General features: G+C 43.5%; 1 protein-coding gene across 2 annotated transcripts in view; it reads left to right on the top strand.

Moving 5' to 3' along the window:
- TTC27 (tetratricopeptide repeat domain 27) overlaps positions 1 to 16,808 on the top strand; it is a 551,099-nt gene that overhangs the window by 41,220 nt on the left and 493,071 nt on the right. For both annotated transcript variants that reach the window (XM_089690186.1, XM_089690185.1), the window contains exon 4: positions 606 to 735. In XM_089690186.1, the coding sequence (XP_089546312.1) occupies positions 606 to 735 (130 nt within the window). The remainder of the gene's footprint in view (positions 1 to 605; positions 736 to 16,808) is intronic.

Here is a 16,808-nt window from a genome sequence, read left to right as displayed (position 1 = left end):
GACATGGCCCTCTTCCTCACCTGACCTATACCCTATTGAGAACTTGTGGGCCTGTCTTAAACGGGGATTTACTGTGAAGGAAAACAGTACACCTCTGTCTGGGAGGCTGTGGTTGCTGCTACACAAAAAGTTGCTCATCAACAGATTAAGAAACTGACAGACTCCATGAATGGAAGGCTTATAACTGTTATTGAAAAGAACGGCTATATTGGTCACTGATTTTTTTTTTTTTTAAATGCCAGAAATGTTTATTTGTAAATTTTTCGTTGTTTTTTATTCTCACTTTAACAGATGAAAATAAACAAGCAAGATGGGAAAGTGTTCATTTTTCATTTAGTTGTATAATAATTCTGCACACTAATAGTTGCTCAATAATTCAGCACACATAGATATTCTCCGAAGAAAGCCAAAACTTCACTTTTACTTTCCTAAATATTCAGGTTTGAGTTTTATTAACATTGGATTGACCGAGAGCACTGTAGTTGTTCAATAATGAAATTAATCCTCAAAAATACAATTGGTCTAATAATTGTGCACACAATATAAGACTTGCTTTGATTTATATCACATTATTGCTGCTTAACTGCTAATCATTTCTTTCACAGACAGCTGTTGGTGTTCCTGTTGGCTGTTAGTTGCCTTCATTTATTCGTCCAGAGCAATTGGACTGGACCCCCAGTTCATTCAGAGCCTCAAGACATATTACCATCTTCTCTCCTTGAACATTTTCCAGAGGTATGGCTACATTTATTTTACTTAAGTTCTCACTGCCTGTTCTTACACGTTTAAATAATTTCTCCCACATAGTGGTTATTTATTAAAGTTGAAGAGTGCAAAATCTGGTGCAACTCTGCACAGAAACCAGTCAGCTTCCAGGTTTTATTGTCAAAGCTTAATTGAACAAGCTGAAGTTAAGCTCATTGGCTACCATGCACAGCTACACCAGATTCTGAGTGCACCAGTTTTCGTAACCCCCCACCGTGTCAGTGCCACAGAAGAACAGTGGAGTGTAGGAGATTTTCCTTGATGTACATTTAACATTTTAGTTAATTTTTTTCCCTAGAGAAATACGAATTACCTGTATTTTGCACATGGTTTCTCTCCATGTTTAAGGAGTAGAAACCATTACCCTATGTAGCTAAAGAGCTGCAATGAAGTGTTTGGAGTGCCTTTTCATTTTTTGCCTGAATGCCCTGTTGCATTTGGATGTGCCACTGGTGGGTATGGTGCATTGGACTCAGCTTGGAAGAACGTTTGTAGAAATAAATTATATTTAGAAAGTTTTCACACAAATATTTACACAACTTCCACTCAATATTCACAGATTGTTCTACATTTATTTAAGTGCAAATGTATGAAACCTGAAAGAAAGTTGTTTGAATTTTGTGTGAACACATTGATAAATAGACCCCTCTGTATACTGGTGTTTTAGCTTTGTGCATTCAGCTTATTGACATCAAGATTGGTGGAACTCCAACTCAGAATGAACATTTATGTGATTGTTAAAATTCATGTGAAATATTTCCGGATCTGGGGGAATAGACGACACTCTCCCTTTTGTCCAACAATGCATTGCTTAGTAACTGAGAGCCCAGTAAATTGGGGGAAAGGGGATGCTGTGACCAGAATCTTGGAGTTTACACAGGGCTTGTTCTCTTTGCTCTTTCCGTTTACCTGAGCATGACTTTGCTTGAATGGGCAAGGCACTCGTTCACGTCAAGACTTACAAAAGCTGAACTTTTTGAAAATTTTAAATTGTAGAATTTAAATTGCACACGTAATAACAGAATTATGGGACAAAATATACATTTTCTTTTTGTTTCAGTTGACCTCATCTTAAAGTAGAATGTGTGTTCTCTTTTCAGTTAGAATAATGTTTTAATCTGTCCTACAAGCTGTCTTTTGAAAAGCTTCACTCCAATCGTATGACAGAGCATGCTAGCATCCACAAATCTTCATATCATGCATTACAGTTCTTAAATGATGCATACTTTATTCCATTCCTAAAAGCTCTAGATGTCAAAGAGCCTGATTTATAGGATATATTTCTTTTCTCCTCTGCTGGTTTGGACAGGAACAGCCGTTGGTCATTAATAGTCTAAACACAGTGCAGCCTGCTAAGCACGTAACAGAGTGGTAGTCAGAGAATGATATAGAGCCGAAAGGCGGCGATAAGTATATTTGATGACTTGTTTGTTCAGTGAGATAGGACATCCCAGCACACAAACAAGGCTTAGCGGGTCTTGAACCATGACGTTTGATTTCCATATGAGCCCTGCTGGAATAAAACTGAATTAACCTTATCTGGAAAGTGAATGATCTCCTTTTTTGATGAACGTTCAGTGCTTTTGATTACACTTAATTGAAACTTTGTATTAGTGAAATGAAAATGATTTATCACTTTGCTCTTGTGCAGATCCACAAGGTCTCTCCTATCTAATTTATTCTAAGCAAGCTGTATCTCCTACTTGTTTGCCAAGAGTGGCGAGTCCCCCCCATGAATAAAGTATTGATAATAAGCTGTAAAAATGTCTGCTGATTATAAAATAGGCTTTTGGATAGGAGACAAGGTGAATGTAGTCAGCTATGCTAAAGATTGGATGTTTAAGTACATTTTTAATACAAAATGCTATATGTTGAATCATTGTTTTCCTTTCCTAACAGTTAAATGATTGTTCTATGTGTTACAGCTAGGTATGTATTTACCAACGTTATGTTGTAACAATTTAAAAAATGCACCTGTTGTCAACTGTTCACCTTTACAGCTCTCCTCTATTCTAAAGTAATCGGACCCAATTCAATTTTTTCAATTTTGATATGTCGCAGCCTGATACAGAGTTTTTTACATTCATTTTTTTTTCCATTAATCAACACTCAGTACCCCATAATGACAAAATGAAAACAGAATTTTAGAAATATTTGGAAATGTATGAAAAGGTAAAATAGAAATTTGATATTGGCATAGGTATTCAGACCTTTTGCAACAAAACTTAAAATTTAGCTCAGATGTCTTTGGATTGTTGCTGAGATGTTTCTACACCTTAACCACCTATAGTAAATTAAATTGATTGGACATGATTTGAAAAGGCACACACCTCTCTATAAAAGGCCTCAGAACTGACAATGCATACTGTATCATAGTAAAGCCATGAAATCAAATGAACTGCCTGAAGAACTTAAAGACAGGATTATTGCAAGGCACAGATCTAGGGGAGGCTACAAAAAAATGTCTGCTGCACTGAAGGTTTCCAAGAGCACAGTGGCCTTCATAATTTTCAAATGGAAGAAGTTTGACACAACCAGGACTCTTCCAAGAGCTGGTCGCCTGGCCAAACTGCAGTTGGGGGAGAAGGGCCTCAGTAAGAGAGGTGACCAAGAAGCTCATGGTCACTCAGACTGAGCTCCAGAGATCCTGTGTGGAGATGGTAGGAAGTTCCAGAAGGACAACGATCACTTCATCCCTCGACCGATCTGGGCTTTATGGCAAAGTGGCTAGACGGAAGCCTCCGCTCATGGCAAAACAAACACATAGAACCTCAATTGGAGTTGGCAAAAAAGCACGTGGAGGACTCTGACTGTGGGAAACAAAATTATCTGGTCTGATGAAACTAAGATCGGACTGTTTTGACGTCAGTTCTAAATGTTATGTGTGGAGGACACCGTTCATTGCCTGCCCAGTTACATCCCAACAGTGAAGCATGGAGGTGGCAGCATCATGTTTTTCAGCAGAAGGGACTTTGAGTCTGGTCAGGGTTGAGAAAAAGCTGAATGGGGCAAAGTACAGAGATATCTGTATATGTCTACAGCGTGAGGTCTGTGGAACTGCTGCCTCTGACAGCTAGTTTCGTGAAATTTGGAGATGTCACTGCTGTACTGCTCACTGTTCTGCTTGCTGGAGGTTCTTATATGAGGAAGGAAAGCCTCGCCTTTACCAAAAAAAACTGCCTCTATACAGAGACATAGCACAGAATGAGAGCAATTCAGTGATATGGGTAATATCAGCTGCAAGAAGACCACAGGCAATACTGGTGATTCGTTCTTTACACTCTGTCTGCCTTTTTTTGGCCACTGTTCTTCTTTAAAAGCTAAGATTAAGAAAGTTATTATCCAAATTGTACAGTACAGGACACAGGCAAAGTATTCATAGACCCTGGGTTATAGGCTTGTACCTTTAGGTGATTAGACACTGGCAAGGTTACATGGATATGCCTACTGTGCACCTCCCCTATAACCCTACCCTATACTAGTTTTTTTTTTTTGCTGGTGCTCTAAAGTGATGGACTCTGTTCTCCTTTTGGGAGAAATCACTCTTAGCTGAATTGTTGAATTTAGTTGATAATTTTCCTTTATTCTTTTATCTTCAAATTCTTAAATCAACACCTTATTGTCCTCCAATGCCACAGATAGAATCATGGCATCCGGATCTGCACAACCTTGGTAAAATCTTAGGAGTCCTACACAGACCTCAGCAGTTGACCATGCACAGGTGCTCATCTCAGCACAGCAGTGCAATGCGTGTAGTCTGCTGTAGGGTGCCATACATGTCCAGAGCCATGGTCCATCCCTAGTGAACCCAGTTCCTGAAGACCCATTTTGGAGTATGCCTAGCTTGATGAGCGAAGCTTGAACACTCAAAATTTAGTTCAGATGGTTCAGGTGGATGACCGGGTGTGACAGCACACCATAGGTCACACACTTTACTGTCCCTTCTGCCTAGCACCCTTAGGTACTCATGCTTTCTGGTGCCCTTTCGCCACAAGGATGTGTTTCCGAATTGGTCTATACCAGGTTGTTGTGTTTTTTTTTCTGGACACATTTATCCTATATTTCACATTCCACTCTGTGAGTAACTCACAGTGGAATACCCTCACCTGTAGCTATGGCAGAGACCAGGTAAAAAGGAATCATGGCAAAACTTCAGGTGAACATTTGCTCTTTACAGCACTTAATCTTAGAGTGGCGATTGTGTTCCATGCATTAGAGCAGAAACTGATTCAAGCACCGGTCTGTGCATCTGGTTCTTGCTCTATATCAGGCATGCAGCAAGCAGCCTACCAGACAAAAACAGAATTCTCTGCATCTTTGTTACAATTCCTCAGACAATGGCTTTAATACAGCCATCTCTGCCCAGGGCTCAAAAACGCCAGGCCTCTTCCACAATTTCCAACTCTTTACCTGAGTCAGATCCCCATATGCCTGCCATAGATGAGGCAGACACAGAAGAGGGACATGGAGGCAGTATTGGAGGAAGCTGCAGAAGATATTTCTCCCTTAGACTGCTATGAAATTGGAGAGTGACCTTCACACAACATACTTGCTAACGTGGAAAAGCTTACTGCTGCCATCTGAAAAAGCTTTGGCGTTGTTCAGATTGATTCTCCCATGTCTTTCCATGCACTTTTGGGTACAAAGAGACCTGCAAAATCTTTAAAGGATTTCTCCTTTCATGAACAAATAGAATGTGCAATCTATGATGATTGAATTGCTCAAGAAAGGATTTTCAAAAAAGTTTGCTAAATGCTATCCAGTGAAAAAACTGTTAATAAAAAAAGTATTCTGTTCCCGTAGTTGATCCTGTTGCTTCTGTCCTAATCAAACATCTGTACCTATTGAAATAACTGTACCTATTGAAGATGTTCCTTCTTACAAAGATTCTGCAGATGGAAATTTTGAGGTGCTCTTAAAGGCTTATTCTGAAGGCCCAACCCTACAGCCAACTCTTGCTGCTATTGTCAAGTTGCATTTACAGCAGTTGCCTTCTGCTCAGTTTTTCTGTGTGGATGTGCTAGAACAGGGGTCTCCAAACTTTCTAAACAAAGGGCCACTTTACTGTTCTTCATCCAGCCCCCGGGCCGCAGTTTGGAGACCTTTGTCCAATTGCACCAAACTGTCCCAGAAGGACCTGGTACAAAAACATACTCAGACTTTTAGGAGACAACCCCTGGTCTCTTCCCAACAGGCCAGACTTGTTGTCTCAGAGCCCCCTATTCCATTCTGCTTCTCCAGCCTTAACAGCATGGCTGTTAAAACCCAGGTTTTAAGAGACAGTGGGATTTCTGAGTCTGTCATTACTACTTTGCTAAAAGCAAGAAAAGCCACTTTCAGAAAGATCTGCCATGGAAATCAGTCACTGCCCGGTGATAACACAGGTACCTCAATCTCTTGACCAGAACTTGGACCTAAGTACTCTGAAAGGACAGGTCCCAGCCTTAGCCATTCTGTTTCAATAGCCCCTGGCTTCCCTTTTCCTTTTTATAACATTCATTATATATCTCTCATCAGGCCCCCATGACAGCACCCCGTGCTCCCTTGTGATCTCAGCTTTGTTCTCTCTGCATGCAGAAACCACCCTTTGAACCCATCAGGGATATCCCCTTAGATGACCTCTCTGGCAAAGTGGCCTTTTTGGTCATTGTCACATCTTGCAGTTGTGTCTGAATTTTGCAGCTCTCTCTCTTGTAAGGAGCTGTTCTTCATTCTTCACAAGTATAAGGTAGCCATACGCCCAAGACCATCCTTTCCTTATAAGGTGGTATCAATCTTCCACTTCAGTAAAGATATAGCGATTGATTTACTAAAGGCAAATAGACTGTGCAGTTTGCAAAGTGCAGTTGCACTCTGCAAGTGCAGTTGCTCCAGAGCTTAGTAAATGAGGTACCACTTCACTTTGCAAAGATTGCCCAATCACATGCAAGGAAAATTAAAAAACAGCATTTTTGCTTGCATATTATTGGGTGATGGAAGTCAACAGAACGTCTGCTTATTTACTCAACTCTGGAGCAACTGCACTTGCAGAGTGCAACTGTACTTTGCAAAGTGCACCGTATATTTGCCTATAGTAAATCAACCCCATAGTCTTACTATCATTATGCTTTACTCCAAAGCAAATTTCTCTGCATTTCCTGGATGTAGTCAAAGCCTTTAGAGTTTATCTCAAAGCAACTGCTTCAATCGGGAAGACCGATTCCCTATTTGTCCTCTTCTCAGGACTTTGCAAAGGACACCCTGCTTCAGAGTTTACCATTGCTTGATGAATAAGAACTTTGATCATCAGAACTTACACTCTTAAGGACAGATCTCCTGCACTCTTAACACGCACATTCCATCAGATCAATGGGAGTTTTGTGGGCCTTCTGGCACCAGGACTCTGTATCCCAGCTTTGTAAGGCCTGTACCTCATTGTCTGTTCATAGCTTTTTAGCGTTTTGCCAGGTGAATGTCAGTCTTACAATGCCTCATAGTAGTTCAACAACAGCTGGAGCACTGAGGTCGCCTCCCCCTGCACTAGATTATGGGAACTCAGGCTCTCAGCACATCACTAACAGGCTGAGCCAGGTGCTGCTCCAGACTCTGGGGTGGATCCCGACTTTAGAGTTGGGATCTTTCCCCAGCCTGGACCAGCTGAGTGATGTCAGCTTCAGTCCGCTGTCAGCTGAAAACTGGTCACAAGTGCACAACGAACTGTACTCCTGTGATTCACAAGAGAAGTACAGCCAAAAGAGCTTTATCTGTACTTCTCCTTTAAAGTGGTTGTAAAGGAAAATGTAAAAAAAACAAAACATATATTTACCTGCTCTGTTCAATAGAATTGCACAGAGTGTATCCAATCCCCATCTTCTGGGGGCCACAACGGCGCTCCTCCTCTCTTGCTGGTGCCCTCAATAGGAAGCTGATTTTCATGGGGGCAGTTGTACAGGCTCACTCCCGAGTCCCGCTGCTTCGTCTGTTGACACAGATAGCGGGACTTGGCCCCACCCCCTGCTCCCTTGTCACTGGAGTTGGTTGACAGGAGTGGGAGTCAATGGCTCCCGATGTTATTGATCTTCCCAGTGAGGAGGGACAAAGCCAGGAGAGCTGCAGCTCTCATGTGCAGCACTCAATATCGATGGGGCTCTGGTAAGCATAAGGGAGGTCAGGGGGCATTCTGTTACACAGAAGGTTTTTTACCAAAATGCATTAAGGTAAAAAAACCTTGAGGCTTTAGAACCACTTTAAAAAAAAAATGAATCTTTCCCATTAGTGACGTAGATTGCACATGCTTTGGGTCTTTATTATTCAGTCAATACCACATATTTACATAAGAATAACATTGTTAAAGTGTCCTATTAACTTTCAACAGATAGGATGTAAAACCTGACTCTCTGTGTAAAAATGCATATCCTTTTCATTTGCATATGTCTGGCTAGAGCCATAACATTAATAATGCAACCTTTTGTATGCTCTTTTGTTGTATTTGAATATTGGACCCTATATTCTCATGTTGATTTACCAAGGCATCTAATTAATCCAGCTGTCAGCATTTTCCCTGTGTTCTGATTCATTGCATTTTATATCAGACCTATTGGACTGGGTTGTGTTCCTTTCTTGTATTTGCTAGTGAACATTTATGTTAACGTTGAACTGGAACCAGCCTTACTGTCAGTCCTGCACAGTTGTACAGGCTTCTCTCCTGTGGTGAAATGCTTACTCTGATTTCACTGCATACTGTGTGCTTCCCACAATTTGCATCACTTGCTGCAGCAAGTCAAACAGAGCCTACCTCATTTGGCTGCGGGATGCTCAGTGTCCTTTAGCTCTTTCCTTCCCAGCCTGAATGTCCCTGGTCCACCATTTTATTTATTGCATTTCAATTTTTTCAGTAATGGTTGCACAGCATCACAGATGAACGTTACCTAGGACAGTCTGAAAGCAAATTCTGCCTGCTTACAAACTCCCAGTACTTCAGCCAGGCATGCACCCATGAAGACATTTTAATATTTGCATAATTTTTCCCAAGAGCAAGCCCCACTGTTTGCATCAGGGCTTAGGGTACTTTTGACAAGAGTATTAAGGCAGTGTGCTGTGATATTTTCGGGAAGCTATGTAAAGCACTCTGCTAGTCTCTTTCATCAACTAGAATCTGCCTACATTGCATAGTGCAGCACAAAGATCCAACGATTATTTCCACCTTAATGACCATGGCAAATTCTGAGATTGTGTCATAACCACAAAATGCATTGGCTTTCAATGACAATTCCCTGAATGGCAGGACTTCAGGCCATCAGACTGTGAAATCAAGAACTGGCCAGGTTTTCCCTCTTGTTTATTATAGGGTGCTAATAGCAGTGGGTATTCATCTTAAAGTGGTTCTAAAGGCTGAGGGTTTTTTTTTCCTTCAGGCATTCTGTTCATGAAGGTAAAAAAACCTGTGTGCAACAGCCCGCCTAATACTTACCTTAGCCCCATCCTTATCCAACGATGTGTACGAGAGCATCAGCTCTCCGGGGACTCTCCCTCCTCAATGGCTGGGCTGAGACAGCAGTGGGAGCCATTGGCTCCTGCTGCTGTAAACCACAGCCAGTGAGGACAGAGAGAGGGCTGGGCCAAGCCGTGGCTGTGTGTGTGAATGGACATGCAGAGCAGTGGCTCAGGAGTGAGCCTGCGTGGGCACCTCCTTAGCAAGCTGCTTGCTCAGGGGGCACTTGTCAGGAGGGAGGGGCCAGGAGCGCCAACGAGGGAAGCCGGGAAGAGGAGGATCAGGACTTCTTTGTGCAAAACCACTGCACAGAGCAGGTGAGCATGACCTTTGTTATTTTTTTAGAGAAAAACAAAATTGCCGTTAATATCACTTTAAGCTCCTTGCAGTCATCACTAGAGTGAAATTGCAAAACCACATTTTGGAACCAGTTGCCACTCCTTGGCAGAAAGTACTTGCAAATGAGACCAACTTTTGGAAAGCATCAACATGTGCAAGCTCATATTGGATTTTTAGCAATTGGGTTTACAATAACTTTAGCACTTTGTCCCCAGATCCACTTGGGTCAGTGTATATTGAAGGTGACATAGTTTTAATTTTTTTTTTCTTTTTTAAGTCTGTTCTGGACTTAGGAAAAAGTTGGAAGATGACATCAGATCTTGTCTTTCTTCTGCTTAGTGGTCCAGGTTTCATATATCCTACTCAGAAACACTCAAGAAAATACAGCCTTTATAATGTATCTTATCCTGTATTGTTTGGCTCGTTATCTAAAGCACATTAAAGTATATACTGTAATTGCTATAGTAATAATGTTTACATAGGATAATAATCAATATGTATCAATATGAAAGATACTTTTTACAAAGTAACAATAATTGCACAGGAGTTTAAACTCTGTTTATGGTGAGCCAACCTTGAATTGCTGTGTACTCAGTAATGGTGCTGTTTTGCTTTTGTCTGTTTTGTCTCTGTATTGATTTTATGAAGACTGAAGCCTAGGCGTTTGTTCATATATGCAGCATGCTGCAAGTGCGTGCCATTGTTTTATATGCTTTGGCAGCTTGTCTGTCCTTATCATTTTCATCAAGCTTCTTTTATTTTTTGGCAATCTGAAGCTCTAGCAAAATCATTCTTATAAAGTATCTAATTTCTTCTGAATTCTGTTAAAACCTCACTTTTTAATGTACAGTTAATATTGGCTAATGTTTTGATTTACGGCTCAGGATTATTGTTATACATAATGTTGTATTACAGTTGCAGGCAAGTCAAAACGTGCTCCCACATCTCATCTTACTAAACTACCAAGTAAGATTACGCAAAGGCGATGACCAGCGACCACATCATGCCAAACTTCTGGTTTCTTACTTTTTTATTTTATGCTAAAAAAGAGATACTGTTAAAATGGTCCTCCTCAGCTCATCCAGACTTGTCGTCCTGGGAAGCTCTAGTGGGTGCAGCTGTGCCGATGTATAAACTCACTTATATTAACTGGGGTTGTCTATGGAAGTATGATAAGGTGTGGGCTCCATGGACATCTGATCAGTGATCCCCTCCCCCTCCTTTTCTTACAGGTTTTTCTTCTGGTAGGTGCGCATGGTGAACACTGGGTGGACTGCATAATTGCTGTACTACTTCTGCCTTTTTCCTTTATGCTCCTCCCTCTTTCCTAACTCCCTATTAGTATTATTATTATTATACAGGATTTATATAGCGACAACAGTTTGCTCAGTGCTTTACAATATAAAGGGAGACAATACAGCAACAATACAGTTCAATACAAGAGGGTTAGGAGGGCCCTGCTCCTTTGGAGTTTTACAATCTATCTCCATCCCTTTCCTCTCTCCCCCCCCCCCCCCCACCTCTTTCTTTCCCCAGGACCTTGCAGTGCCTACTCTTTTGCTCTCTTATCCATTGCTATACCCCTCCAAATGTAGCATACATTTGGAAATTCATGGATGGTTTGCTGTACCTTTTCCCTCTATTATGATTGTGTAGGGCTAACTATGCCCTATTCCTATTATTTGTTTGTCCATTCACCGTACCACATGGGTGGACAGTCTTGTTTATTTTTTCTCAGATGATTATTTTTGGCATTGTACTATGTCAATCTCTGTATTTATGCTGCAATGTAAGTTTGACTTTAATAAAACACTCCTTTTTAAAAAAAAAAAAAAAAAAAAAGACTTAAAGGCTATAAAATTCTTTTTGAACTCTTCCACTCCAGACATTTCCGTACCTTCAGTTGTATATTAATACTCATGCTTCTAAGTACTGTATTTTATAAAATACCATAAAGAACAGTGATCTACAGCAGGGGTCTCCAAACTTTTCAAGTAAAGGGCCAGTTTACTGTCCTTCAGCATTTAGGGGAGCCAGATTGGAGTCAGTGGGGGTAGAAAATGTCCCAGGCCCAGTATCAGTTGGATTAAACATGGCCTAAGGGTTGGTGTTCAGTAGGAGCAGGAGTAGATATCATTGGTATCAGTGGGAGGAAGAGGGCCCCATCATTGGTATCACTAGAAGGAATAGTGTCCCATTATTGGTATCATTAGGAGGAATTAGTGCCTCATTGCTGGTGTCAGTGGGAGGATTAGTAACTCATATCATTTGGAAGAATAGTGCCCCAAGGGCCGGATAAAGGCTAGCAAAGGGACACAGTTTGGAGACCCCTGATCTACAGCATAAAGTACATTTTTTAGTAGTTTTGAATGGTCAAACTAGGAGACAGTAATTTTTGACATGGCTTGGTTAAGTATGCCAAGCAAATTTAGGGGAGAGTGCAGCAAGGTGAAATGGGGTAGAGATAACTGTAGGGTGAGTGGGGTTCAAAATTTTCTCTGGGGATGAAAGTTAGTAAATGGTTTCCATTTACAGTATTGTGCAAACGTTTTACTCAGACTTATGTACTCCCCAGACAGACTCCATATCATTGAGACAGAAATAGCTGAGACATTTTAAATCCACAGAAAAAATGTGAGTAAATCTCATTAGATGTTTGGAACCTATCTGCTGTTGTGATTTATGGTTGGTCCACAGAAATCACATGGTACCTGGCTATCTGTACCATGTAATTAGCACAGATTACAATCATAAGGAAGCAAGCAATAGGAAACACATTCTTCACAACTAAAACTATTTAATCATCACTGTATAAGCAATAACAGTGTAATAAATAAATAAATCCTTAATTACCTACCCAGAGTAGTACAGTGTATCATTATGGTATGGATTTTGAGGGGAACCAGCACACAAAAAAAAATTGCATGGGGTTCCGTCCCTCAAAACTATACCAAACCCTTATCCAAGCATGCAGCCTGGTAGGTCAGGAGAGTGGGAAGTCAAGCAAACGCCCCTCCCCTCCAAACCAGGCCACATGCTGTCAACATGGGGGGGGGGTGCTTTGAGGCGGTGTGCTCTATTATTGACCCAGCATGCCTTGGTCGATGACGTCACAAGGGGACGGGTGACCCGATGGCCCCAGCCTTTAGTTATTGAGAACTATAAGATGGTGGGAGCCTTCGTCGAGAGCAGAGAATTTTTTTTTTCTTTTCTGTTTTCGGGACAGCGGTAGCAGTGGACATCGTGATTGACGATGGATCTACACCGGAGGACATTTTTTACATTTTTGTTTTTTTTAATAAAGGACCTGTCAAAAACTGCCTTGTTTTTTTACACTACACCTTTTTCTTGGTAAATGAGTATGGGGTACTATGTACCCCATACTCATTCACATGTGGAGGGCAAGATCTGGGGGCCCCCTTGTTAAAGGAGGCTTCCAGATTTCGATAAGCCCCCTGCTTGCAGACCCCCAGAACCACTGGCCAGGGTTGTGGGGTAGAGACCCTTGTCCCCATCAATAGAGCCCCCCCCCTGCCCCATGTTGAGGGCATGTGGCCTGGTATGGTTTGGGGGGGGGGGGGCGCTCGCTTGTCCCCTCCCCCTTTCCTGATCTGCCGGGCTGCATAGTCGGATAAGAGCTTGGTATGGATGGAGGGACCCCACGCCGTTTTTTCTCTTAATTTTTAAGTGCTGTCAACTCCTTACATTACTGCATGTTTTCACTTCTAAAATACCGCATGACTAACTCATGCAGTATTTTTGTTGCATTTTTTAGTGAATGCCAACATTTAAACAAAAAAACAAAACTCTGTGCAATACTGCTTTGTGAATTGTTCCCAGTATCCCTAATCACCGCCACACCAGTCGTATGATGACTCTGTACTGCACTGGTGACAGTATGTAAAAAAAAATTGTGAAAAAATTTATTTAATTTCTTCATTTTCAAAAAAAGTTTAACAACAAATTACAACTTTAAAAAAAACACGCCATGCCTCTTACTAAATACCTCAGACTTTCTACTTTACAAAAATGGTTGTCTGGGGGGGAGGGCATTTGTATTGTCCAGGCATTTTAGAGCCTAAAGAAATGAGATAGGCAGCCAGTACATCAGGGTTGATCAATTTTCAAAGATATATACCATAGTTTGTATATGCTATAATTGTCCACCTCTGTCACCAGAAATTTGGAATGCTGGTTTTCCCAGCTACAATTGCATCTCTCGGCAAGGACCTCCAGGCAGCAAATGCTAAAATCCTTTCTTTTGCTGTTTAAAGCGGTAGGTTTCCTCACGGATGCCTCAGCCGAATCAGCTAAGCTAACTGCGAGAAACTCTGCCCTTGTGAATTCAACTAGAAGGGAACTATGGTTAAATACCTGGGCTGGGGCCTTACCTTTTACTGGTGATAACCGTTTCGGTCCAGGTCTTGAGGAGGCTCTAGAGCAGTGATGGCGAACCCGTGGCACGCGTGCCACAGCCGGCACGCCGAGCCTTATCTGTGGGCACGCCAGGAGAATCCAGCGGCGCGCTGTCTTCCCGGCTGTAGTGTGCGTGACAGCCGGGTCCCAAGTGCGCATGCACAAGAAGCAGTGCTCTTTGTGAATGGTAAGGCGGTACCTGGGACACATGACAGATCCCAGAAGCCGCCGGACCAATCACAAAGCGCAGCGCTTCTCGCGCATGCGCACTGGGCATCCGGCAGTCCGACGAGCGCCCACACTACAGAAGCTGGGAAGACAGCGCGCGGCTGGATAAAGGAACAGGTAAGATAAAAAAAACTCTGCGGAAGTAAGATCGGGTACCTGTCAAATTCAGGTACCCGCTCCCCCTCCCTCCGCAGTCTCTGGTCATCCCTGTACTGTCCGCAGTCTCTGGTCATCTCCTGTACTTTCCGCAGTCTCTGGTCATCCCTGTACTGTCCGCAGTCACTGGTCATCCCTGTACTGTGTCCGCAGTCTCTGGTCATCTCCTGTACTGTGTCCGCAGTCTCTGGTCATCCCTGTACTGTCCGCAGTCTCTGGTCATCCCTGTACTGTGTCCGCAGTCTCTGGTCATCCCTGTACTGTCCGCAGTCTCTGGTCATCTCCTGTACTGTCTGAAGTCTCTGGTCATCTTCTGTACTGTTCGCAGTCTCTGGTCATCTCCTGTACTGTGTCCGCAGTCTCTGGTCATCTCCTGTACTGTGTCCGCAGTCTCTGGTCATCTCCTGTACTGTCCGCAGTCTCTGGTCATCTCCTGTACTGTCCGCAGTCTCTGGTCATCCCTGTACTGTCCGCAGTCTCTGGTCATCCCTGTACTGTGTCCGCAGTCTCTGGTCATCTCCTGTACTGTGTCCGCAGTCTTTGGTCATCCCTGTACTGTCCGCAGTCTCTGGTCATCCCTGTACTGTCCGCAGTCTCTGGTCATCTCCTGTACTGTGTCCGCAGTCTCTGGTCATCTCCTGTACTGTGTCCGCAGTCTCTGGTCATCCCTGTACTGTCCGCAGTCTCTGGTCATCTCCTGTACTGTGTCCGCAGTCTCTGGTCATCCCTGTACTGTGTCTGCAGTCTTTGGTCATCCCTGTACTGTGTCTGCAGTCTCTGGTCATCCCTGTACTGTGTCTGCAGTCTCTGGTCATCCCTGTACTGTGTCTGCAGTCTCTGGTCATCCCTGTACTGTGTCCGCAGTCTCTGGTCATCCCTGTACTGTCCGCAGTCTCTGGTCATCCCTGTACTGTCCGCAGTCTCTGGTCATCTCCTGTACTGTGTCCGCAGTCTCTGGTCATCTCCTGTACTGTGTCCGCAGTCTCTGGTCATCTCCTGTACTGTGTCCGCAGTCTCTGGTCATCTCCTGTACTGTGTCCGCAGTCTCTGGTCATCTCCTGTACTGTGTCCGCAGTCTCTGGTCATCCCTGTACTGTGTCTGCAGTCTCTGGTCATCCCTGTACTGTCCGCAGTCTCTGGTCATCCCTGTACTGTGTCTGCAGTCTCTGGTCATCCCTGTACTGTGTCCGCAGTCCCTGGTCATCCCTGTACTGTCCGCAGTCTCTGGTCATCCCTGTACTGTCCGCAGTCTCTGGTCATCTCCTGTACTGTGTCCGCAGCCTCTGGTCATCCCTGTACTGTGTCCGCAGTCTCTGGGCATCCCTGTACTGTGTCCGCAGTCTCTGGTCATCCCTGTACTGTGTCCGCAGTCTCTGGTCATCCCTGTACTGTCCGCAGTCTCTGGTCATCCCTGTACTGTCCGCAGTCTCTGGTCATCCCTGTACTGTGTCCGCAGTCTCTGGTCATCCCTGTACTGTGTCCGCAGTCTCTGGTCATCCCTGTACTGTGTCCGCAGTCTCTGGTCATCCCTGTACTGTCCGCAGTCTCTGGTCATCCCTGTACTGTCCGCAGTCTCTGGTCATCTCCTGTACTGTGTCCGCAGTCTCTGGTCATCCCTGTACTGTGTCCGCAGTCTCTGGGCATCCCTGTACTGTGTCCGCAGTCTCTGGTCATCCCTGTACTGTGTCCGCAGTCTCTGGTCATCCCTGTACTGTCCGCAGTCTCTGGTCATCCCTGTACTGTCCGCAGTCTCTGGTCATCCCTGTACTGTGTCCGCAGTCTCTGGTCATCCCTGTACTGTGTCCGCAGTCTCTGGTCATCCCTGTACTGTGTCCGCAGTCTCTGGTCATCCCTGTACTGTTAATTAGTTTGCACTACTGTACGAGTTGTTTTTTCTAAACCAAAAGCTCGATATTCAGGTTTCATTGCAGTGTTGGCACTTTGAAAGAAATAAGTTGGTTTTGGGTTGCAGTTTGGGCACTCGGGCTCAAAAAGGTTCGCCATCACTGCTCTAGAGCGTAGGGCTGATAAAAAGAGGGCATTTCCAGAGAGTAAGACGAGATCTTACTCCAGGGGGGTTTTTCATCAAAAGACACGGGTTAGCAAGTTATGGATGTTCAGCACAAGAAGCATAGGACAGGGCACAAGAACAAGGGGAAAGGGGAGATCTTATTCAATCCTCCTCATGGCCCCACGAAGTCTCAATGACTTGAGCGTCCCAGTGGAAGACTGGGGACCTTTCTCCCTCAGTGGGCTTCAACGTCCTCAAACCCGTACATCCTGGACTTAATAGAAAAAGGGTACAGGTTGGAGTTTGACTCCAGTCCACAGAAAAAATGGCAGTTGACTAGTGCATAACCGCCTGAAAAGTGGTTAATTGAAATCCCATGCGGAGTAATATTCACTACAAAAAATTAATGCAATATTATATTTA

The sequence above is a fragment of the Staurois parvus genome, unplaced genomic scaffold, assembly GCF_062004578.1.
Source record: "Staurois parvus isolate SC_StPar_1 unplaced genomic scaffold, SC_StPar_1.0 ptg000520l, whole genome shotgun sequence".
NCBI classification, from domain to species: domain Eukaryota; kingdom Metazoa; phylum Chordata; class Amphibia; order Anura; family Ranidae; genus Staurois; species Staurois parvus.
The sequence above is the reverse complement of the archived record's forward strand: the minus strand, read 5'-3'. Positions and strand labels throughout refer to the sequence as shown.